The sequence below is a fragment of the Marmota flaviventris genome, chromosome 14, assembly GCF_047511675.1.
Source record: "Marmota flaviventris isolate mMarFla1 chromosome 14, mMarFla1.hap1, whole genome shotgun sequence".
Classification (NCBI taxonomy): Eukaryota; Metazoa; Chordata; class Mammalia; order Rodentia; family Sciuridae; genus Marmota; species Marmota flaviventris.
In genome coordinates, this window is record NC_092511.1 from 95,590,754 (window position 1) to 95,617,775 (window position 27,022).

The 27,022-nt window shown below is 38.2% G+C and overlaps 1 protein-coding gene across 4 annotated transcripts in view; it reads right to left on the minus strand.

Moving 5' to 3' along the window:
• Lims1 (LIM zinc finger domain containing 1) overlaps positions 1-27,022 on the minus strand; it is a 146,553-nt gene that overhangs the window by 41,776 nt on the left and 77,755 nt on the right. The window contains exon 1 of one of the 4 annotated variants that reach the window (XM_027948928.2): positions 11,963-12,084. The exons of the other annotated variants lie outside the window; for them this stretch is intronic. Coding sequence (XP_027804729.2) covers positions 11,963-12,069 — 107 coding nt within the window. The 5' untranslated portion in view covers positions 12,070-12,084. Of the gene's footprint in view, positions 1-11,962; positions 12,085-27,022 lie in introns of those variants that run through there. 4 annotated transcript variants of the gene reach the window in all.

Consider the following 27,022-nt stretch of genomic DNA (forward strand, 5'->3'; position numbering starts at 1 on the left):
CATGGCCAAATACAGAAGAGGCCACTAAAGGATCTGCTATGTATCGGACTATTGTTATAGATGTTTGGATAGGGCATAACCACTCATAAGCCCCAAATAAAAAAAAGATTGTAATGCAATAGTTACAAACATAAAATGTGCCATTCATCATGATACATATACCCAAAATTTAAACCTCTTATTATTGAAGAATTCAACTTTTATTAAACTTTTATTATTGAATGTATTAAATCATTACCCAACTCCAATAGTTATCAAATCATAGTCAATTTTTTCGTTTATTCCTCAACCATATATTTTCTCATGGTGTAGGAGTAGGGATTGAATCCAGGGCCATGTACATGCTCTGAGCCTCCATACAGTTATTTATTCATTCATTCATTCATTCATTCTATTTTTGGTACCAGGGACTGAGCCCAGGGGTACTTGATCACTGAGCTACATTCCCAGACGCCCCCCCCCTTTTATTTTTAAATTTTGAGGCAGGGTCTCCCTATGTTGCTTAGAGCCTCACTAAGTTGATGAGGTTGGCTTTGAACTAGCAATCTCAACCTTCTCAACTGCTGGGATTATAGGCATGCACCATCATGCCCAGTTGCATAAAATATTTTGAAGCTAATTCCACACATAGCATCATTTGATCCATAAATAATTCAGCACATAAGCATAATATATTTAGGCTCTTATTTCCTACATTGGTGTTTAGTAGCAGAACGAAGTCTGAAGGAGCCTTGGTTCAAGTTAGCAAAATCACAGCCTCTAAGTAAGGGTAGGCTGTCCTCTGCTGGCTTTCAGAGCACCTTCCCCTGAATGAAGGTTCTTTGGCTGCTTCCATAGAACAATTGAAGGTGATCAGGACAAGAATCCAGGGCTGTGAGTCTAGCCACGAATTCCCTTCCCTTCTCACATCACAGAGAACTGCTGATTTACTTCATATAAATAGTACCCAGGGAAATCCTGCCGGGGAACCAATATCTCTTTTAAAGCTTCTGACTAGACCAACCCTGTCTTTTTACACTTAGAGGAAATTGATGTTCAGAGAAACCAAAGTTCACAGTCCCACTTCCTAATGTGCTAAACAAACAAGCTCACAAAGGTTACTAAAAGATGAAATGTCAAACAAATATAATAACTACCTGCTCCTTTTCTCAAATGGAAAGTTTGCTATGTAACTCATAGTTGCAGCTTTGGGTCTATTTTTATGATAATCAGAAGCTCTAAAAACACTGATTGTTTTTCTGAAATGATCACATATTTAGCTGTGTCTGTTACAAATGAGAGTTCAACTCACTGGTAGTTGAGTCAATCATTTTCAGTCACTGTCTCCTTTTCTCTTTCTTTATAAACACCTCAGAAGGCCAGGCTAGGTTCATTCAAACAGAAGAAACCATTTTGTAAACAACACTGTAAGTCCTTTTTTCCACTCAAACATGACTTAAACATTACAAATTAGAACCTCACATGTAATCTGTGATCCACTCCTAGTTTCATGCATACTCATACTTCTTTCCTATAATCTTTCCATTTCTTCATTTCCATTACCTATAAGCAATTAGAATTCTGAAAATAAAATGTACCATTTCATCTTAATATTATTGAACAGTGCCTTCCTTTAAATAGTTATAATGGCAGATGGCAATAACAAGATGCACAAGGGTGATAGCAAAAAAGCTTCTGCTGAACTGCAGAGCTGGTTATGGTGGTCACTAAATCTATCTGTATTGCTTCAAGTAAATGTGGTCAAACAAGGCTTTTTAAAAAAAATTATATAACTAATCACTATCATATTTGTCTTTAAAAACAAATGCACTGAAATTTCTCTCCACATTTGATCGTTTTATTTTATTTTGAGACAAGGTTTTGCTAAATTGCATAGGGCTTCACTAAGTCGCTGAAGCTGGCTTTGAACTTCGAATTCTCTGTACTACTCAACTGGATAATAAGATTCTTTACTTTGGTGGGGTAGGGGTTAGAAGGAGGTACAATCACAAATTTGGTTTTTGGTGCTGGGGATTACCCTAGGGATTTGCACATGCTAAGCACATGTGCTATACTTCAGCTACACCCTCAGCCCTACATAATATTGCTTTTAAAATCCTCATTTATGCTATATTCTATCATTTTTTTATGACTTTTTTTTTTGTGTGTGTGGGGGGGAATCAGGAATTGAACCTAGGGGCACCACTGAGACACATCCCAGTTCTTATTTTATTTTGAGACAGGGTTTTGCTAAATTGCTTAGGCTTCATTAAGTCGCTGAGGCTGGCTTTGAACTTGGAATTCTCCTGCCTTGGCCTCCAGAGCCACTAGGATTACAGGTGTGTGCTACCACACGCAGCTCTTTTTATGACTTCAGGTTTAGTTTGGAAAGAAAAAACCCAAACACACTATTTGATTTCATTGTCTATTCAATAAATGATCTGATAAACTGCTTTCATAACTAATTTCAGGCATTTATTCATTCATAAAGTTTATCTGAACTTCCACTAGTTTAAACTGTGCAAGTCATTAAATAAGAATTAGGAATGACTCCTAGCCTGAATTAGACAGTCACCTTGACATAAATGGTATCTGAGGCCATGAATACTGAAGAGCTTTGAGAAATACTGAAGGGAAGAAAAAGGAGAAAGTGAAAAGAGGTGGTAACTAGTAGGAAAACTACTTATATCATCATAGTCCCACTGAAACCCATGGTCCTACATCACAAGTCCATCATTAACACTACTAAGAAAAGGTAATGCTGGAGATGAAGGGAAGAGAAATTTTTGTAAGTTTTAAAACTATAAATTCCCACTGTAAGTTTTAAGAAGTAAAGGGAAGGGCTGGGGATGTGGCTCAAGTGGTAGCACGCTCGCCTGGCATGCGTGCGGCCCGGGTTCGATCCTCAGCACCACATACAAACGAAGATGTTGTGTCTGCCAATAACTAACAATAAATATTTTAAAAAATCTCTCTCTCTCCCTCTCTCTTAAAAAAAAAAAAGAAGAAGTAAAGGGAAAATAATCTGAGTTATGGTGAGAACCCTGAGGCTGGGAGATGGGCTACCTCCTCCCTGCTCCCTAACAGCACAGTATTGGCATCTGGGTTCCCCCATGTCCTTGCCTGGGATAACCTAGACTTCAGTGATAGTCCCTGCCCAGGTCTGTCCCAGCAGTAAAACCTTGGCTATAAGTTCTGCTAACTGGTCTTCCTGGCTCTTGCCTATTCTGGTCCTGATTCTTCAATCTTCCCATTTCTGTTGATTCTGTGTGCAATCTGAAATCTTTCCAATAAAGTCATTCTCCACTTAAGTTGCCAAAGTCTGTTGCTGTTTCTCCCACTAAGAACCAAGAATGACCAAATTGGTCCAGGGCAGTAGATCATGGTGGGAATAGACACTGGACTACAGAGGTTTAAGAATCCAAGTTATGGGGTTGCTGGGACTGCCTGCCGCAGAAGGAAAAGCTGGCTTTGAGGACTGCAGGGCATTAAGCATGTTCACAAGAGGTTGGCAAGCTGTGCCAAGAGGGAGAGTGGTAAGTCAGAGGAAGAGAAAGAGACACATGACTACAGATGCAGGAGAGAGATAGTAGAATCAAGGCTACTATCAGAGGGAAAACACAATCTAACACATGGATTGTGATGTAGGCCAGGAGGTCCAGCAGGACCATGCTAATACAAGCAAATTATGATGAATATAAGGCTGACACCCAGCTATCATGGGTCTCATTTATTCATGTAACTCAATGAATTTTTACTGAGTATTTATCAAAGCCACTGTGAAGGGAAAAGTAGAGAGAAAAAAACTCACAAGAACCCATACAAATTATCGAGACTTTGCCTTTAGACATCTTATATATACAGTGGCATAATAGCTGAGATATGGTTACAACTAACAGCAGCAAAAAGTGGGATTGTGTCCTATGATACCAGAGAAGCACATGGTGGTGCAGGGAGAACAGAAGGTGAGTGATGAGAAAACTGGGCTTGGAGCTGCCAGTCTCACCCCCTTAGTAACTGGATAAAGAAGGAATTAAATAAGAGAACATGGGAAAATACCTAACAGTGCTAGGGTCACAGCTCTGCATGTGTTTGTTTTTGTAGCACCAGGGGATTGAACCCGGGGCTTTATGCATATTAGGTGAACACGTGTACCACTGAGCTACATCCCTAAACCTACATTTCTTAGTTTCTTTCTTGGATTCCATTTGATTTTGTTCAATAACCATTTACTGAAAGCTACCAATGAAGTAAGAAATGGAAATTAAACTCAGGAAACATAGAAGATGGGGAAATACATGGGAGGCAGATGTGGTGCTGCTACATCATTCATGAAGATGCAAGTGGATCTTTCCTTCCTATCTATCTATCTATCTATTTTTTTTGGTGCTGGGAATTGAACCCAGGGCCTGTGCATGCAAAGCAAGCACTCTACCAACTGAGCTATATCCCCGGCCCTGGATCTTTCTTTTTTACCACAGGGGAATCAGATTTTACTACATGGCTTCATGCATGCTAGACAAGTATTCTCCCATAGCGTTATACCCTCACCTTTTTAAATTTCATTTTATTTGAGGTGGGTTTTGCTAAGTTGCCATACTGACCTCGAACTTGAAATCCTCCTGCCTTAATCTCCTGAGTAGCTGGGATTGTAGGGATACACCACTATGCCTGGCTGCAAGTGGATTTTATTAAGACAGTAGTTATAGATGGCATGAGATGATTCACAGACATAAATACATATCCTAAGCAAAGAGAAATAGAGGGAAGATTTAACAAGCAGATATTTGACACTACTTGGTGATATCCTTATGCAGAGTATATCAGTGATTCTAAAGTACCTTGACTTCACATCTTCTGGAACCTGAGGCTTAGTTCAGTACATGGTCAAACCCCGGGTGATTGTCAGCCACTGCAACCCTGATGGCCTCATCTCCTGGTACTCACATCTTTGTGTCATTTTTCCCTCTTGAGCAAGGCAGGGACTTACTGTTCTTAATGAAGGCAATGCAGCCAAAGTGATAGAAGGTCATTTCTGAAATCATGTTACAAAAGACTATGGCTTTATTCTTGATCTGTTACTCTCAGATCACTGTTTCCACTGGAGTCCTGAGAAGACCACAGCCCAGAAACTCAACAAGCTCATCAAAGACCTCGAACCCAGAGGCACTCAGCTAAGCTGGGCCCAGATTCCTAATTCACAGACACTGTGAGATAATAAGTGTTTGTTGTTTTAAGTTTGCAGTCAGCAAATCAGTACCCACAGGCCAAATATAGTTCTCATTTGCTTCTGTAAATAAACTTTTATTAGAACACATAAGGTTAAACTCATTCACTTACAGGGTTTTTGTTTTGGTACCAGGCTTTAAACCCAGGAACACTTAACCACTGAGTCACACTCCGAGCCCTTTTTTATATTTTATTTAGAGACAGGGTCTTGCTGAGTTGCTTAGGGCACCGCTAAATTGCTGAGGATGGCTTTGAACTCACAATCTTCCTGCCTTAGCCTCCCAAACTGCTTGGATTACAGGCATGCACCACAGCACCTGGCTCATTTATGTATTTGCTACAGCTGCATTCACACTACAATAACAGAGCTGAGTGGTTGTGGCACCGACTATATGGCCCACAAGGCCTAAAATATTTACTACCTGGCCCTTTATCAAAAATACACTCTGGGATTGGGGTTGTGGCTCAGTGGTAGGTAGAGTGCTCACCTAGCATGCATGAGGCACTGGGTTTGATCCTCAACACCACATAAAAATAAAAAAATAAATATATTGTGTCCACCTAAAACTAAAAAATAAATATTAAAAAAAATACACTCTGGTCAGGTGTAGTGGTGCACACCTGTAATCCCAGTGGCTCCAGAGGCTGAGGCAGGAGGATCGCAAGTTCAAAGCCAGCCTCAGCAAAATTGAGGTGCTAAGTGCCCTGGGTGCAAAACAAACGAACAAAAAAAACCCACACAACTCTGTTCCTACATTATCCTTGCCATCCTTGGGCAATAAAGTATATCTTAATTATTTATCTGTGCCTGTTTTTCCCACAGTATGCTAAGTTACATGATTATATGTTAGTAGATAATGAATACATTAATCAATGTCATATCCCCAATTCCCTAGCACATAGCAGGACCTCAATACATGTAGACTGAAGCAAAACTTTCTAGACAAATATATGTTACATAGGAAACCAGAAACTTACAATCTAGCAATACCTTCAGTAAAGTATAACAGTAAATTAAGAAGATCCAAGACTATACTTTGTGTTGAATAGCTGAACCCATTTTAAAAGGTATTTGTGAACTGCCATACAAAGAATAATCCCAAATCCAGGAGGATTTTTGACCTTCTAAACTAGCTATACTCTTATAAAATCTCACTGTTTAAAATAACTATACCATCAATTTATCTCTGATATTTAAAAAATAATTGCCATTATTTTTTACTGTAAAACAACGAATATCTTTTATAGCATTTGGAAATGTCAAAATTTTCCAAAACACTGCAGAATTTTAGATGGTCCAAATAATTCTATACACCTGAGTTAAAAATTAATGCTGGCAACAGAAACTGTCAAATATAAGTAAACACCCTACATGCAATGCTTAGCTGTAGCTTCTGGCCTCATTCTGGTTCCCCTTACACACTTTTTGCTATGGGCAAGAGGATAATATTTTAGGCAGGAGGAAAACATGGATGTTCTGGCAATGTTTAATTTTAAGTTACATATTCATTATGACTTATGCAAATGGAATATTTTCAGCTTTTTCAACCTAGATATTTCTCTGGCAAATATTTATCAACAAGAGGCAGGAAATTTTCATTTTTGTTTTAAACATATTACCCACAGGCAAGTGCAGGAGGTTAACCTTTACTTTTAGATTCAATGTTACATTTTTAATTTTTAAGATGATCAAGAGCATTCAGGAGTTCCATGTAACAAATCTTATTCTAAAACCTAGTGAGGGGCTGGGGATGTGGCTCAATCGGTAGCGCGCTTGCCTGGCATGCGTGCGGCCCGGGTTCGATTCTCAGCACCACATACAAAGATGTTGTGTTCGCCGAAAACTAAAAAAAAATAAATAAATATTAAAAAATTAAAAAATATATATTTAAAAAAAAATAAATAAATAAAACCTAGTGAGGCCACACAGTTCCCTGGATAAGAACTCACATTTTTTCGAATTATATATAAATAAAATCATGCAATTTATATATAATTTTAAAAATCCAAACTTATCCACAGTGATAAAAAAATGGATCAAAGATTGCCTAGGGCTTGAGGGGAGGGAAGGGAAAGATGAAAGCACTATAAATGGGCATGAGAAAACTTTGGGGATGATGAACACACTCATTTTCTTGATTGTCGCTATGGTATCACTTTGTATACATTGATCAAGCTGAACAATCCAATTGGGTACTTTAACTGAGATTCATTACTTTAACCTCAACAAAACTTGTTTTTAAAAACCCTGAAGACTGGAATGTTCTTTAATTTTTATATACTCTTATACAAAGAGACCATTATTGCGGGTAAAAATTACATCCCCTGAAAACATTAAAATACTAACCTCTGGTACCTGTGAAAGTGACCTTCTCGGTCATTGCACATATAATGAAGATTTAAGTTAAGACAAAGTAATACTGGAGTATTGTTAAACTCTTAATCCAACATGGCTGGTGTCCTTATAAAAAAAGGAAGAGGAAGCACAGATAAGGCACAAAAAAAGGAAGAAGGCCTTTTGAAGACACAGACACAGGGAGAATGTGGCCATGTGAGAAAAGAGGCAGGAATTTCAGCTAAGCATCTGTAAGTCAGAAACACCTGAAGCTGGACAACCTCAGCCTTAGCAGCTAAGAATTATAGGCATGTGCCACCGCATCCCAGTGAACGGTGCTTCAGTCAAAAGAAGGCCAAAAAGCAATCAGCAAACTGCAAAACAGTAAGGAAACTCTATCCTAGATGGATCTATTCCAACCCCAACTGAACTCTATGCACTGACTTATCTGAGTCAAGAACAGGAACTGGTTGTGCAATGATGACCACCTTTTATAGCCTCCAGTTCTTCCTCTGTTACAGGATCATAAGAAGTTACACACACACAGACACACAGACACACAGACACACACACACACACACCTTTAATATGAGGATCCATAACAAGCATTTAATAAACTGTAATGTATTATTCAGGAACACATGATCTGAGTTTTCACTCTGAAATCAAGGCAAGGACATTTCTGTTTAAAAATGATTTTATATGCTATATCTAGAAAGATATGAGCTGAGAACGTTTACTCAATAACCAGAAAGTAAAGGTTATTTTTTCTTTTTTATGTTCCTGGTTATCCTAGCCCATTTAGCAACCAGAAGGAGGTCACTTCAAGATTAGTGCTAAAGGAAAAGAGAACATGAAGTTCTAAAGAATGACCAGCTTGCTGCTACATTCCATTAACTTTACATTTTCATTATATTTTTAAACTATTGGAGATGCATGCAAGTTTCATATTACACTTTTTGACTAACATTCATTTCACATGGCCAACACAACCCTGATTTTATCCAGGCATAATAAATCTAACTGGGAGATGGGGAGAGGAACAGGCAGAAACATTAACAAGAAGTATCAGGGAACGATCTAAGGGTTCTTTATCTTAGCACTAGACCATAAGTAAGCCAAGGGTTTCTGTAAAGGGCCAGATAGGAAATATTTTTTGCCTTTGTGGGCCATACCAATGTGAGTTACAACTAAAATCTGGCAAGGTTAATACAAAACCACTACAGACAATACCTACAAATAAGTATGGCTATGTTCTAATAACACTTTATTTAAAGATTTCAAAATATGATTTTCATATAATTTTCACATGTCAACAAATACTTTTTTCTTTTTCTTATTATTTTTCAAACATTTAAAAACATGAACTATATCCCAAGCTTGTAGGCCACACAGAAACAGGCAGTGAGCCAGATTTAGTTTGAGGATCATTGTTCACCAACCCTTATATTAAACTAGATTTTAAACCTGGCTAGCAAAGTCTTGAATTTTGAGATGCCCCTATCATTCATTTGCAGACTGCATATATCTGAGGCAGAGCAAAAGTCATTTTTTTTTTGGAGAATTTTTAAAGCACAAAATTTAACAGTTGTATTTGTCATTAAGGATTCCTTAAAAATCACCACATTCACGTACAACATAATTTAAGAAAGAATAAATAACTAAGAAGTAAGTATGTGATACTTATCACATGGGTATCATGGGTATATGATAGATGTTATTTGGGGGCATTAAAATTTTCAGGGAAAAATGATTGATATCCTATAGAAAGAAGTGTGAGGCTCAGATTGATTTTTGAATCCCCTGGAACACTATGACCTTCAAATACAGGGGTAATGTTCCATTGTTCAAAGTTAAGTACAATTGAAATGTTGTTTTATACAAGTAAAGTAATTTTCAGATCAGATGTAATACTGGGGAAAAAAAAAAGTAGAAGCCCATTGTTAACATGTTGCCTTTTACATGTGTCTGTTTTGAACAATTTCAAGTTTGAAGCCAACTATTTTCATATATGTCACAGTGCTCTTTAAAACACTTTTATTTTGTGTTTTGGAGTGTAGTTTTTTATTTATTTAAACTAATGAGAAAAATGTTTTTTGGCAGTGGGCACGGCCCTTTCTAGTCTCTAGTGTTTTTTTCTGTTAAAGTTCACACACATGCCAAGAAAATGAACAGGGGAGTAGATAAGGAATCAGAGTAGAAATGGTTCTTGAGCAACACTTGAGACAGCATGAAAATGTTTGATAGTACATGTATTCAAAGTCAATTAAATACTCATATGAAAAATATGTTGGTCATATTCAGTATGCCAAAACCTAGGTGTTCTCTGAAAGGAAGAACTGTGTCTTATTCATAACTGCATAGAGTAGCCACTCAATAAAAATTAGGTGAATGGTACACTAACCCTATGATACCATCAACCCTTCAGCACTATCACAAGATAAGATACTGCCTCAGGGGATTTTGAGATAGTAAACAATGTTGGATAACAGTAGTCATTTTTATCCCCATGTTAAAGAAAACCAAACCAAGGCTCAAAAATAATATATAACTTGTCAAACTGGCACTGAAATTGGAACGTAATGAACTTCAAATTCGTAAGTCTTCCTTATTCCTATTAGCTGAAAAACCTGAGGCATAATATACCTAGAGAGGGGAAATTCTCTCTCTCTAAACTGACTAAAAAACCACAAGAAAATGGAAAATTGTCTACTTTTCCTGGTAGAACTGCATCTCTAAATAAGGAAAATGGTCTTTTTCTCTGCAATAGGGGACAGCAGGGGCAGAAAAAAGTCCCTTATATCACTAGGGAACTACATCAGCAGAATGGGTGGAAAATATTTCTTTTCGACCCACCGGAACAAGAAACATTTAACCCTAACCTTTTAATTTAATTTCTAAATTAAAAAAAAAAATCTAGTATTTCAAAGGCCATTGTCAATACATAAATAACCACTCAAATAGGTAAATGAATTCATAGGTACTTTTGGCTACTATCTCAAAATAAATAAAAGAGGTTGATTTACAATGTTGTTTTATAGATCTCAGTTTTTTTAAAAAAGAAAACCCCTAAAATGCAAAATATGAAACTAAAACTGTTTTTGGTAACTTCACTCTTGGATTCAGAGAAGACTGGAGTCTACAAATAAATGTTGATTTCAAAGTTCACTTCCAACCACCTATTCTGGTTAGCAATACAGAGCTCAATATTTTCACTAACTTCACATTTAAACATTGTAACAATAGAAACTGAAGCTTTTCAATTGTACTTAACTCCAATCAATTCAAAGTTCATACATTAAATTAGCTAAGACACATCTGACAGAACAAATGACAATAATAGCATCAATAACATTTCTTTAATGCTATTATTCTTTTCAAAAGCTGAAGTTAATAATTTTTAAAAAAACATTTCCCCTTCTAAAGTTCCCTTCCAATACTATCGTCTGTATTTGGTTATAAGACACTTAAGTACAAATCTGGAGTTTAAAAAAGCTTATTAATTTCTTCACTGTCAAATTTAAATAGAGAATTTAAAATAAACTCTGAAAATGAGTTTATAGGAAAAAGAACAATCATACACAGGTATAGACAGCCCTTCCACCATCTAATCAAAACACTCAAACACTTAAATCAATAATCCAAAACAAACTATTTATACAGTAAATGAAATTTTAAAAAGAGGGAAGTCTATCTTTACTGCAGCCTGTCAGCACTGAAACAGGAACACTTCATCTCAGAAACCAAATCCAAACCTTCCTTCACAGTTACACAGTATTTTAACATGGGCTTAATGCTGTAGGGACTTTTCAGAACCACAAATCTGAAAAGAAATTTCCAGTTAGTTAAAACAAAAAACTACAATTGTGTTGTTATAAGCAGATTGACTTTGAAAACCAAAACCCTAACTTTTGTGTCAACACAGTCTCCAGCTTTTTGATGTCCTTCCTTCCTAGGTGACATTCAACATCTCCACTGCATTCCTTTGTTACACCCTTTCAATAACAAAGAATTCCACAAGCCCCTCCCTACCCCAAGCACCACACTACCCCCAACAAAGCTTAAAAACCTCCTCACAGAAATGTACTCTAAATAAACCAAAACAAACTCTAAGCTATTTAGCGGGGAACCAACTGTTCTCAGTTTAAAAACTTCTCTGATCAAGTGGTGCTGAAAGACACAATACTGCAGTTTTGAAGAGGAGCTACAACAACTTAAACATCTTGTGAAGAAGTGGGAAAGAGTTCTAGTTGTGCAGGGTTCCAGTCAAGCACGACAAGGGGCTTGTGTGCACTCCAGTTACAGACTAAGAGTTTCCTTCTCAACGTTTACTTCCCATTGCTGTCTCCACTTAGGCAGGAATCCCCACCACAATTATTAGGAGCCCTGACCTTTCACCAACCCTGACTTTGCACTCACCTTAGCTCTTCCTCCGGTAGCCCATTTAGTTTCAAACTATCAGGACGCTCTCGTCTTCTCCTGTAGAGACCTGAATGTGAAAGCTCTTTAAGCTGTAATGCAGTCATAGTTCTCTCTATATACATCAATTACTGACACTTTAAAGCATTTATGCTCAGCAGCGTGGCTGCCGGCGCTCAGAAAGGCAGTGTCCCTTGCCGAGGGACCTCAGCACACCTGACTCAGGGTTAGAAACCTCCAGGCAGTGCAGGCCAGGCCGCTGAGCACAGCTTCCTGTTTCTCACTGGTACACACCCTCCTCAGAAAGGCATAACTTGCCTTATCTCTGGGCCTTGCACCTTGGGGAGGGGGAGTTAGTGATGCGCAGGGCGGGTTGCTCACATGTTTACTAATAAGCAATATTCAATTGTTATGCATAATCAAATAAATTCCTTTATAAATCTCTACAGGATCAATTAAAATTGGCTAAAAAGCTCCAGTAAGGTAATAACTGAAAAAAGGTCCAGCCCTGTTTTATTTGCCAAGAAATCCATTAACATTTCACAGGCAGCTGTCAGTTTAAAGACGTGCCTGATGCATCTAGTGGCTCACAAGGACATTTTCTTAAAAAAAAAAAAAAAAAAGAGGGGGGGGCAGAATTCTAAAGGGAAGTAGTCCAATTCCTCCCTCTCACCACTCCATTTAAAATCCTCTTTAGAAGGGAAGGAAGTGTCTGATCCACCCCCTTCCCACTAAATATTACTCAAAAATTCATAACTAAAAGGGAGACAGTTTCTTCCATCAACCTCCATTAAATGATTTTCTGAATCTAACTACTCATTCTGAATAATCCCTACTCATAAAGCCATCTGGTTGGACATACACCATCTAACACCATCAGTCTAAAGGTTAGTTATGGTGCCAATGCAGTCTATTTATTTGTGTATTTGTCTTTTTTGTTTTTGAGACAGGAGTCTCACTGTGTTGCTCAGGCTGGCCCTGAACTCCTGGGCTCAATTAATCCTCCAGCACAGCCTCCTGTGCCACCATGGCTAGTTATCTGTGTATTTGATCTTAGAAAGAAGTACTGGATTGGGGTTGGGAGCTGGGGGTGCAGATAATAGAAGACAAATATTATGGGCAAGTCTTTGTTACCAGCTCCAAATTATGTTAGTACCACATCAGGCAAGGCTCTATCCTTGTTTGAGTCAGATCCACTCAAGACTGGCAAGTTCTTCGGTAATAATCCGACTTCATAGTTATAAGCAATTTCTTGGGCAATTTATACCAGTCTCTTTGTTATACTCTTTTTTTTTTTCTTTCTTTTAGTTGTTGGTAGACTTATATTTGTTTATATGTGGTGCTGAGAATCGAACCCAGTGCCTCACACATGCCAGGCAAGTGTGCTACCACTGAGCCCCAGCCTCTGTTATACTTGTTTGTCCTCAAATGTCCAATGGGAGGCTAAAGCAGAATTAAAGACTTGGCATTTCTACCTCCATTTTGCATCCATCTCCTTTGCTATAAGTCACCTTAGATTCCAGGAACAAGGTCTGATTTGATAAACATCTTGTGATGAGTTCAAGTACCACCCACCACCACTACCATCACAATTTTAGTATCAGAGATCAAGACCCCACCTGACCAATCCTGATGGACAGAACAAGTGATCAGGACCACACTTGATCAAGATCACCTGCTTTGACCCCATGAAAAGCCCCCTAAACCCTTACGTTCATTCTCCTTTCTATAAAACCTCACGGTAACTATCAGCCTCTCAAAGACTGGACTAAGGACACAGGTCCCCTAGCCTTCCAGATGTAATTACACGGATTACAATTTCCTTTCATGCTTTTCACCATTACCTTTTATGTTTGGTTTTTGGGGCAAGTGGCTGGACCTAATTTCTTGGATATCAGAGTCAGGCCTCTGGCCTAGGTCTCCAGTAACATCTTTTCCTTCTAGAATCCCCTCAACCATAAAATCACAGAGAAATAAGTCTGATACTTTTTTCCTTTTTAATATACCAAGGGTTAGGGAGTTAATATATTTCCTTAAGCATATCTGTACCATAAATAGAAATATTAAGGTACATATCTGCCCAAAGGGAATTTATATCTTACTCCTTCATTCAAGACATAGATGCAAGCTTCCCTTGGTGCTACCTCTGTCACCCACATCACACTGGAAAATATGACTTTTTATAACTTCCATTAAATATAAATACATGTTTAAAGATGAAGGAAAAAAGATTAACACGTTTTGTCATTAATAGTAGGTTTAATTAGCCTTGAGAGGTGTTTCACAAAAATCAGGTAACAGTCATATCTTTCTCTCTCTGGGAGGATATCTGCACACACCCCGAAATTTTAAAGCAAAGGTAATATTGGTTGCTTCTGAAAAACCTAGAGGATAAGAGCAAATAAATTTTCCATTACATATTATTTTATACCTTCTAAATTTTGAAAATATTGCCTATTCAAAGAAAGATAGTAGAATGAAGCAGACATTATTAGTTTACGTATGTAAGTGACTGTAGGACCAATGTGATTCTACAATATGCATAATCAGAAAAATGAGAAATTATATCCCATCTATGTATGATATATCAAAGTATATAAGTGCATTCTCTTGTCATGTATAATTAATTAAAACAAATAAAAATTAAAAAAAAAAAAGAAAAGAAAATATTGCCTATTCAAAAATAAGTAGCAGGCTGGGAATGTGGTTCAGTTGTAGAGTGCTTGCCTAGTAAATCCTAAGACCTAAAACACAGGAAGGTTTAAAGTTTACATTAATAAAACATAAAATTTGCAGTCCTAATAAAATTCTCTCGTTTTACATAAAAACAGATGATTAAAATGAAGAGAAATCATTACCAATCTTCCCCCTACCTCTATCCATCAAAATAGATGGCTGATGAATAAAATACAAACTAATTGTATACACTCTGCTAACACAGAAACTCCAACATGAAATATGACCTTTTTCTTGGGCCAGGGCTATAGCTCAATGTCCTTACCATGTGTGAGGCCCTGGGGATAATCCCCAGTGCCCAGAAAAGGAAACAAACAAACAAAAAAGACTTATTTCTTTAGAAAAATGTAACAGTTTGTTTTTTTTATTTTTAAGAGATTTTAAAAAATTAATGCAGCATGCTGACAAGGAAACAGAGATTTGTGACTACTGAAATTTACCCCAGACAGGAAACACCAAACTGTGTGGGACGGATCCTGAATCTGATGAGTCTAGGCTTAAGAGGATGTGAGGAAAGGAACAAAACACCAGTTCCAAGCCCTGTAACAAACAAGCTGTATCAACTCTTGTCCCTTCACTTCTTTAATGGCTGGACCGACAAATAGGAATTTCAGTAAATCAATGCTTATGTTCTAATGAAACTGCTATAACAGAGTAAAATTAAATTCTAGGCCTTTGGGGAAGGCTCTTGTAAGCACTGTCTTTACTGAGACGAGAGACAAAGGACCGCCCTCTCTCACCACATCCCTTCAGATATGTACCAAGACCTGACTGCTATAAGGAGAGCTGGGGAAGGAAACAGAGGCATCTTCATGCACCCCCACAATTGTTGAAAGTGAAATTCACAAATGCTACAAAATACACAACTGACTAGAACTCAGGCTGCATGCAGTCAGATAACCAACTGTCCTTACACAGGGACATCAGTACTGGGCAGGAGCACAAACCCAGCACATAACAGCAGGCGGGTACAAGAAAGGGAGGCCTCGGGTCTCTTATCTTTTTTCCTTTTAAACATAGTTTCCCACAGAAATAGAATTATCAACTTTGCCTGAATTCTCAGATCAAGCCTATTTAAAAAGAGTTTCAAGTTTCAAACAGCTGTCTTAGAATGATTTTGACAGTACTGAGGGAGGCCTGGATTGGTGCGTTTTTCATGGGTCTCTAAGAAACTTTTCATTTTTGTATTCTAAAAAATCTTTGAAGGTGAGTCCAGCCTCCTATTCAGTACAGAATTCCCCATCCTCGGTTTCCACAATGTCTCACCCCTATATAACATCACTTGCAGTGATGGGAATCTGCTGCATCATAAAACTTCCTGGGGCTTTCTTTCCCCATGCTCAGTGTTAACCATGTTAACTGACAATAGTCCCTACAAGCTGTTAAGCCAAGCATCGTCCAGACTGCTTCATCTGTAAGCCTCATTACAACTCTCCATCTAACTCTGTCCTTCTTTCCAACCTGCCAGGTTCTCAGTGAACCTGTACTTTGACTCCAGGCATAAACAGCAATCTGTTCAAATTTAACGACATCAGCAAACCTGATAATTTCTTCTACAAGTTTAAGCTCTTAGTTGAAATGACTAAATCAAAGCTCTATGGAGTACCCCATGAGGTCTGTCTCTTCCCAGGACAACAACTAACCCAGAAATTTTCAATCTTCTGGGAGTCACAGATCTTTTGTGAATTTGATGACAGTTAATGACACTTTTAATACATGTGAGCACCACATTTTACAACAGTTTTGGGGAACTTGGAAGACCACATGTAACTCCTACTTTAGACCCTCTCATTCATACTGATCTCCCCCTTCTCAAAAAAACTCTCTAATGCTGTAGTATAAGACTCTTAAATGTCACTTTTCGTTTGTTATGTCTTTACTCTGAGCCCTGAAATGGGCTAGATTCTGTTTTAGTAAAATTGCTTTTGTCTCCCTATGATTTCTCTCAGTCTCCCAGCTGATCTACTACCAATCTTATTCTGATCTAATCCAAGCAAAGTGATCTTTTACAATATAAATCGATCACTTATTGACTCTGCTTAAAAGCCTTTTGATGGTTCCACTGCCTTCATGATACATAGCAAACAACGGGAACAAGGTATGCTAGCCATCTGGTGCCAGCTGATCCCTTCTTGATACTCGTCTGGCCCCAAGCATACTGGATGTCAGGAAGTTTCCAGGACAGACTGTGCTTCCACTCATTTCCTGGCCCTTCCACATGCAGCCTTGTTAAGACAAGGAGGATCCCTGGCAGGACCATCTCTGCCAAGAATCCTTTCTAGACCTCAGGCACCACAATCCCCTTTTGACTCCAAGGATCCCTGTATTTGCTTGTGATCCTATCAAAATCACATGGTCTCATGATAGGCTGTTTCTTTATTCACCTCTGTCCTTGAACAGCAGCTCCTGGAGGGCAGTCATTTATCCAACATTTCCCTGTTTATGGGACAGGGACATGCAGGCATTCAAACTTGTTAAATAAAGAGGTTCTTTTTGTGGGTGTTAGTCTGTCTTTACTTCAAGACCTAATCACTCTGTAATATTATGTTTGGGATAAACTCTCCAGAATTTTGAAACTTTCTGGTTTCCCATTTAACATTCCACATTACATAAATAGATGTAAAAGGACACATCCTTTCCACAGTCTTAGAAAAACATGTACTTTTTTTTGTGAGATTTCAGATATGTAGAATTGAAGAGTACCTTCCAAAAGTTTAAACACTTGTAGATAAAAATAATAATTTAAAAACCCTCGATTTTTACCTAAAGTTGTCATAATCAAGTTTTCTGCATACTGTTGTAAGTAAATCCTTCAATCATAGAAGGATAAAGAGACCTAAATGAACATTAAGCCCTAAAACTGATCATTAGTGTTACTGAATTGTCCATTCTTTCCCTTTTGCAAGAGAGCTGCAACTTAGTGAGACCTATCTCAAAATAAAAAATAAAATGGGCTAGGGATATGGCTCAGTAAGCACCTCTGGGTCCAATCTCCAGTAGCAAAAAAAAAAAAAAATTCTCTGAAGTCACCAAACACAGACACAATATTGCAAATTTTCCTGGTATATTTTCAAAAGAATTTAGAATAAAATTCCATGGCAGAGTTATGATTAAAGGGGCTCCTTACCAGGGCTGGTGTTGTGGCTCAGCAGTAGAGGGCTTGCCTCGCACATGTGAGACACTGGGTTTGATCCTTACCAGTAGCTTTACACTAAAGGCCTCTAAACTGTTTAAAAAGCTGTATATTTCCAGGCCATTAACTTCCTTGTATAATATCTAATAAGAGGAAAATTTTATGTTTTGCAACTTTGGACTTGATGGAAACAAGTCCTTTTTTGGTTTAAGTTTTATCTCATGGATAATCATTTACAGGGGAAACCAAACTTTCTCTAATTCAGCAAGAATATCTTTCTGCACTATGTCCAACACACATACATCTCATAAACGTTTATTTGCCAGCACACTACCTTCCTAAGTGAGGTGTTTTGAGCTATCACTATAAGGAAGAACCCAGTGTTATAGATCTGCTTCAGGAGAGTTCAAACAAAGATATACCATTGGGATTGGGTTCAAATTAAAACTAACAGAATAAAGAATTTAAGAAGGCAGCATCAACTGTCAGAAAAATTATCCAGAATGTCCCATTCACAAGTAGATGACACTGCTATTTTCTATAAGTTCCTCTGAATTTTTTCCTTAATCAGGCTTTCTGTAATCATGATACATGCAAATTGCCAGCTAGAGCTGTCATCAAAAGCTCCTGTGAGCCAGGAATGGTGGTACATACCTACAATCCCAGTAGCTCAGGAGGCTGAGACAGGAGAATCACAAGTTCGAAGCCAGCCTCAGCATCTTAATGAGGCCCTGAACAATTTAATGAGACTTTGTCTCAAAATAAAAAATAAAATGGGCTAGGGATGTGACTCAGTGGTTAAGTGCCCCTGGGTTCAATGCCCACTATTTAAAAAAAAAAAAAAAGTTCTCAGAAGCCACTGACACAATATGGCAAATTTTCTTGGTATATATCCAAAAGAGTTTAGAATAAAATTCGAAATAACCTAGACAAGTCTATATTTTTTCCTTTTATTACTGCATTATAGCTGTACATAATAGTTGGATTCATTTTGACATAGTCATACACGCATGGAATTTAATTTACTTCATTTCAATCCTTGTGGTCCCCCTTTCCCTCCCACCTCCCTCTGTCTATATTCCTTCCTCTACTGGTTTACCTTCCACTCATTTATTTATTTTTAATTGATGCTTTATAGATATACATGAAGGTGGACATTCACAGAGAATATATGCACAGAGTGTACTTTTGTCAAATTCATTCCATATTTCCTCCCCTTTCCTGTCCCTCCTCCTTCCCCCTCAATCTCTTCCTTCTATTCTACTGATCTCTCTATCTTCATGATACTAAGTCCACATTTTTAAGAGGCCAAAGGAGAACACAGGAAGGTTAGTAGAAGGATCCAAGAAGGAACCAAGAAATATTTAGCTGATAATTTTGTTTGGTAACTTATTTGCTGTGACTGCCATATAAGACACAGGAAGTCATGTAACTATCAAAGTCCTCAATTTTTCCATTTGGAAACAGAACTGGCTGAATTAGATCATCTCCATAGTCTTATCCCCAGATTAACATTACTCGACTTTAGGAAAGGAGCTAGGATCCCTGATGGAGCATTCTTTACTTCTTCGTTGCTTCAGTCAGAATCCCATTCCTGAATAAAACAAGAATCCAAGGGCAGGCTTCATACCTTCTGCTACTCAACAAACATTTCTTTGAAGACCGCCTACATGCCCAGCCCTCAGAGTGTAGAAGCACGGACAGAGGAGAGAGACACTCACAGCCTTTCAGCTTTTCCTGCTCATTAACCCCTGCTCACTTTCTCTTTGGTCAGCTGTTCCAAGTATGCAAGTGACACAAGATACAGAAGACCACAAAAAGGCATGCTGACCATCCTAGTCCCAACATACCCCTGCTGAAGGAGAACACAGACTCTGCCTCAAGAGACCACCTAAGCCTCAGGGAAGGAACAGGAGTTATGTCTGTAGGAGGACAATATTCTTTCTCCATGAGGGTAAATTATTATGTACCTCATTCAAGGTGGTAAACAAAGTCTCTGGAAAACTACAAAGTTAACTATTCATTCTCCAAATGAACTTGTTTTATAAGGGAATTCTAGTGGTAATCTTTTCACAAGAGCTATATGTAAATCCATATTTTCACACAATTTGGTTTAAAACAAGATATACACATAGATACAACTTTTCAGATAACAACCATAACTACTGCTTGCCCACCTACCATACACTTGGGGTGTGTGAGTGTGTGTGGTAATTTGTATCCATTTGCTAAGCACATTGCTAGACTATAACTTCATAAAAAAAAATCCAATAAGTGAAGTACCTATTGTATGTGAGAGGAGGAAAGATAGAGTTATTTTTATATTCCAAGATAGGCAGGTGCAAGCCGGCAATTCTGATCTTCTGAGGACCAGGAAGAACAAACATGGTTCTCCCTGCCTTGAAATTCAAGAAGTGTATCTTAAAAATTAAATTACAATTCCTGTCTCACTCTAGCATAGGTTTCATTACTATAGTCAGTATTGTCAACATATCAATTGTCATGTCATATCATTTTCACTAATCATCATGTTCTGTGCAAAACTTCATCTTAAAGGTAAAGAAACAGTTGTGTTGCCTCATTTTGATATCAGCTTTATCCTATCATCTACTGTCATCTTTTTCTTCCTAACTCAAATGAATGTTTAATGATGAAAGTAGGATTTAGATATATAATGACAGCCTCCTGCTGTCACAACATGGTGAATGGCACCAGATAGCAGATGTGAAATCAGGCAAAATATGTGGATGAAAACAAACATGGAGTGGCCTTGCTTTATAACAGCATTCCAAGGGTACTATTCTTAACCTAATTACCACCCACCAGGCCCCACCTCTTAAAAGTTCTACCACCTCCCAATACCATTACATTGGGGATCAAGCTTATCCAAATTACCAGTGTTCATGATATACTAACTGTTAAATGAAAAAGAAAAGACCATAGGATACTATACACCAGAGACTGTATCCTATGAAAAGACCACATATGTATGTACCATATATATGTATTCAGACACAGTCTAGAAGAATATTTACCAAAATATCTTTGGTTGATAAGAACTGAAATACCAGAAAAGAGGTGAGTGGAGAAAGGAGAGGAGACATGGAGGGCACTCCAAGTAGAGACCTCTATGTAATGTGACAACCTATGAGGGGACAAAACTGGAAGAGCTTCAGACCTTCTAAACCAAGAACATAGGTTTCAGGTTAATGCAGAAAAAACACAAGTCATATGCAGAAGTTTAATGAGCATCAGGACAAGGCTTTTGTGATGAAGGGGTAGAAAGAAAAACAACATTACAATGGCCTGATGGGAGGGTGGACTCAGCAATGGGCACAGGAGAAGGTACTGTGCCCCCCCTATCCAGTCATTCAACTCTCACACCATTAGTGAGTGCCTAACACATGCTGGGCCCTGCTCTAAGCAAAGACTCAGTGACCTGGTGGTACCATTAGTGGGAGACATTGGCCTTAATTACATAATCGCGCAAATAAGATTATAATTTGAAACATGACAAGTTGTAAAAAAATGTAGGGTGCTATGAGACTGCTGACTGCAGGGAGAGGGGTGGCATTTCAGGGGAAAGATTCCTGAGACAGAATCACTGGCTCTGATACCTCAAATACCTGGAAGGGCCTGAGGTATGGAGTGCAACCATGTGGCTGAGGGAGAAAGTCAGAGGTGAGATGAGATTAGGCAGACAGGCAGTGCCATATTGCAATGGGCCTGGCGTTCTTCATCCTAAGAGTAATGGGAAGCTGCTGTTTGAAGGAAGGGACGGACAAGATCAAGTATACACTAAATATTCCTCTTACTGCAGGGGCAGGCCAGTCCTGGTCCTGTGTGACAAAGGGAAGAGACAGCAGCTTGGGCTAGGGTGGGAAGGTAAAAACCGAAAGGAGAATGAGCCTGAGGTGTATCAGGAAGCAAAGCCTGAGATGCCAGGGTGATGGACTGAAGGAGGGGCAGGGAAGGAGGGGGCAGGGAAGGAGGTGGCAGGCGCTGACATTGTTAACATTTTTCTCCACATTCTTTTATTGAGAAGCCAAAAAAAAAAAAAAAAAAAACCAGACTCCTGAGTTGTACTTCACAAGGCCTTATCTTGTTCCCAGAAAGACTAGCATTTTAAATTCAGCTTGAACCTAATAGTTTAAAAAGAGTTCAAAAAGGGAGGGACACAAATATGTTTATCTCACACTACATGAATCTCTGTCAGACTACTTATGTAATAGAGTTTTTATCAGCAGCTGAGGTACCTACTGAGCACAATGTGTATACTATCTTTTTTATAATCTTCATCATGACCCTATAAGGTGGATATCATTATTAGTCCCATTTTACAGATGGCAAAACTGATTCCTAAAACTGTTAAATTATAGGACCAAACAACGCAACCAATAAGGGACAGTGTACAGATCCAAACTCATGTCTATTTGACGCAAACATTCCTGTTTCAGCCATCAAACTACAACCCCAGCCCCCATTTCTACTTTCTTATTAGAAAAATTTCTCAATAAAAATACTTAAGTTAAAAAAAAAAAGTTCAAAAAGTCGGGAAGGAAAGAAGTATGACTCCTTGAAGTCAGAACATGGTATGCTAATGTCCAGGTTAAGAAAGGAACAACACAGGGCTGGAGTAGTGGCTTAGTGGTAGAGTGCTTGCCTGACATGTGGGAAGCCCTAGGTTTGAGCCTCAGCACTGCATATAAATAAATAAATAAATAAATAAATAAACAGGGCTGGGAATGTGGCTCAAGTGGTAGCACGCTCACCTAGCATGCGCGAGGCACTTCGATTCTCAGCACCACATAAAAATAAAGATTGTGTCCACCTAAAACTAAAAAATAAATATTTAAAAATAAACAAATAAACTAATAAATAAATAAAAGATCCTTTGGCAACTAAAAAATGTTTAAAAAAAAGAAAAAGAAAAAGAAAGGAACAACACACCGTGACAGTACAGAGAAGGTACTAGGCAGGATTACTAGGTTTAGTGGGTGGTTTTTCTAATGAGGTTCTGAGGATGTTTTATCTAAGGGATGGTCAATGACTTGCTGGAGATCAAATAAAGTAGATTAAAGGAAATGTTAATTTTGAAAGGCGGTCCCTGAGAAAGAAGAGAGAATATTCTAGGTAGAGAAAAATGGGGGCGGGGGGGGGGGGGGGGGGTATAGAGGCTGCCCCAGGGAATGCTGGGCAGGAGCAGAAGACTGGTGGCCAGTCAGGTATTTCAGACTCTGTCTGAAGACTGCCAATGCCAGGCTACACGACTTATGTGCCATGAGAAAAAGCCACAAAGTGTTTGATTTCAGGGAGGGAAAGTTACAAGTCTGAAGACATCCAGTTTTGGAGACTGTTCCAGCAGTAAGAGAAGCTGCTGGGGCAGGAGAGAAGAGTTTGGAGAGGGGTTGGTTGATTTTTTTTTTTTCCCGTTAAACATATTGCTAAGAATAAATCCAAACAAGAATAGCACATATATCTACATGGGACATTCTTTTGCATGTATGTAGCCAAATCATGCCACAAACAAGGCCAATTCAAACCCTTAGCAATTTCAAATCACCTATCCCAGCCTCCTTTCCTATCACTCTAACACTCTTACTTTAGGCCTTAAGAAAGAAGCCACTTCAGAGTGGTCTGGAAGTCCTGTTTTCACTATTCTCCCACTTCTTTCAGGATGATTTCTGTCCCACTGGAGTTTATAATGTGTGTGTGTGTATGTGTGTGTGCATGTGTATGTGTATGCACAAAATCGGCCTGAGCTAAGTCTATATTACTGTCATCTTGTTTTAATGACAGTTAATAACAACAAATATGGTGTCAATGTTTTAAATAGTATTGTATTTGACCTTCACAATATCCTGTGAAATAAATGGACCTCTATTTTGCACAAGTACAAATGGCACACACACTTGGTACATGATAGCACCAGGATCTGGATGAGCACTGTGTGCCCAAAGGCCCCATTTGTCATCACTCTGACATACAATCACATTGCCTCTCCTAAAGTCGGCTAACAAGAAAATAGATTTTAAAAGTTGTGATCTCTTCAAAGGAATACTAGTTGGCTATGAAAGAAAAATAATTCACCAAAGCTACATGAATCCACAAAAATAAACATAAAAATAATGAGAATGAAAAATGAAATTTCTATAGTAACACAATAGTATATGCTATATAAAATCTGTAATGAAAGAGACAATCCCATAAACTGTTCATAATACATAAATGTGGGGTTGGGGGTGTGGCTCAGTGGTAGAATGTAAGGCCCTGATTCCAAGCACTGCAAAAAAGGAAACAAATTAAGTAATTAATTTAAAAGAGAATATGCCAATGTATAAAAGAAAGTATAAAGACATGCATAGAATTGATACATACCAAATTCAGAAAAAGTTGTTTTCTCCTGGAGGAAAAGCAGAAAGAGGAGAAAGAACCAGAAGAGAAAAATATACCAAAAGATTTCAACTATATTTGTAATGTTTGATTTCTTAAGGTTGGTGCGGCATATTCGGAGGCTCTTTTTATAACTTTTTAGGCCTTTATAATTTTTTTTAATTGTTTGCTTTTTTTTTTTTTAAAGAAGAAAAGATGAAGATACAGTGCAGACAATATCTTAGTGCATGTTTCTAAGCCTACTAAATTTCAAAGCACTATTTCTGCCACCATGTGGCTTCTATAGATATTACATGCATATAATTTTCAGAAGATGAAAGAAAGGTCATCAAAAGCCATCACTTAATACGCAACCAAAATTAAAAACACATCTTGAGCTGGGGTTGTAGCTCAGAGGTAGAACACTTGGTTCAGCACCATATAAAAATAAATAAATAGAGGTATTGTATCCATCTACAATAAAAAACATTTTTTAAAAAAAATCTTGGGTTGGGGGTGTGGCTCTGTGCTACAACACTTGCCCAGCATGTGGGAGACCCTGGGGTGGATCCCCGTCACTGAGTAAATCACCTACATCCATCCATTTCCAAATGATGCCTAATAAAACAAAAGACATAAAACAAGGAGTTCACTCAAGAAAAATAATAATGAGAAAGTTACCAAATATAAACTATATAAAAAAATCAATGTGCTAGGTATGGTGGCACATGCCTGTAATCCCAGCAGCTTGGTAGGCTGAGGCAGGAGGATGAGAGTTCAAAGCCAACCTCAGCAATTTAGCAAGACACTGAGCAGCTCAGTGAGACCCTGACTCTAAATAAAATACAAAAAAAGGACTGGGGGTGTGGCTCAGAGGTTGAGTGCCCCTGGGTTCAATCTCTAGTACAAAAAAAAAAAAAAAAAAAATCAATGTAAGATACATTAGTTTAAGTCATAAAACTAGCAAAAATAGAAGGGCAAGTTTTGCTTAGGTACAATTAGCTAACTATGTAAATGAGGACCCATGTTCAGACTTCAAAACCTACAAATAAATAACAACAACAAAAAAACCATACAATTTCACTTGTAAAATTTAGGAGGGTTTTGCTTGTTTGTTTGTTCTGTTTTGTTGTATTTTTGTTAGCAGTACTGGGAATTGAACCCATGGAAGTGAACCACCAATGAGCCATATCCCCAGCCCTTTTATTTTATGTTATTTTACTTTATTTATTTATTTTGAGACAGGGGCTTGCTAAATTACCTAGACTAGCCTTGAACTTGTGGGTCTCCTGCCTCAGTCTCCTGAGTCACTGGGATTACAGGCATGTACCACACACCTGGCAAAATTTAGTATGTCTAGTTGTAATATTTACTAAAGAGATCAATAATCCTTTTTGGAATATCCAGGTCTAAGAGAAGTAAGCCTCAAGTTATACTGTAGTGAATACTACTAGATGTATAAAAACACATCCTATATGAAATCATCTATACTTGTATTACTACTGACATAATGAAGATCCTAGACAATTGGCATGTTCAATTATGTTCTGTTTGGTTTCATTTGGAGGGAAAAGGTGAAAATTGTGCAGCCCTACCCACCATGTCTTTTATCTTGATTCCATGAGTCCTGACTATATACCCAAGCTAAATTCTCTTCGGCTTCCTCCTCATCAACCCAGTGACCAAAAGCAGCTTATTTCATGATTTCATACACGAATTGTCAGCTCTTTCCTCTTCTTTCCCTTTCTATTATCATTGCCCACAGGCCCTGGTTATGCCACACTGGCACTGCTACACAGCCAGCTTGATGTCACTAGTCACCACATTCCCCCTTCCATAAGAGGCCTTGGAATGCAGAGGTTCTGAGGCTTACAGTCATATTCTCATGATCTCATTTCCTCCCAAAAGGTTCCAGCTTGCTAGGTACAGTCAACAAGGTTCAGATTCAGATCCCAGCTTTGATTTACTAGCTGTTTGTCCATTACAGCAGTGAAATTATTTAACTGCTCTGAGCCTGTAGTTCTTTTTTGGAGGTATAGCTTAGAGGTAGAGCCCATGCTTAGCATGTGTGAAGCCCTGGGTTCAATCCCTACCATCAAAAAGGGGGTGAAAGGATAGTTATAGCTATCCACCATAGAACTATTATGAGGATTACATGGATTAATGGAAACAAAGTGGCATGTGGCAATATTCAATAAAAAGTACACACCAGGGACTGAGGCTGTGGCTCAGTGGTAGAGCGCTCGCCTAGCATGTGTGGAGCACTGGGTTCGATCCTCAGAACCACATAAAAATAAAAAATAAAGGTATTGTGTCCAACTACAACTAAAACAAAATATTTTTTAAATATTCATTTTTTAGTTATAAAACAAAAAATAGGGCTGGGGATGTGGCTCAGTGGCCAAGTGCCCCAGAGTTCAATCCCCAGTATCCACCCCCCTCCCCCCCAAAAGTTGGAAGAACAAGGAAGCAGCAATAGATGCAAACTCTATTCTCCTTGTACAGGTAGGTTCTTGATTACTGTTGGGATCACCTGAGGACATCTGACAATCGTTCCTTCATTTTTTCAAAGCAGACTCTGACAGTGATTCTCCAGGGAATTTATAGTACCCTTCTGTCTGGGACTGGGGTAGCACCATTGATCCTTCTTGTTCTGAGAGTTTAGCTTCTTGGACTGTGCAGCTATGTGTTCCTCCAGCTCTCCACCCCGCAGACGGCCATTGTGGACTTCCTATCTTCTGCTTGTGTAAACCAATCTAATAAATTCACTTTTTTTTCCTTTTGTGGATTTTTTTAAAAAAATCTGTTTTAATTAGTCA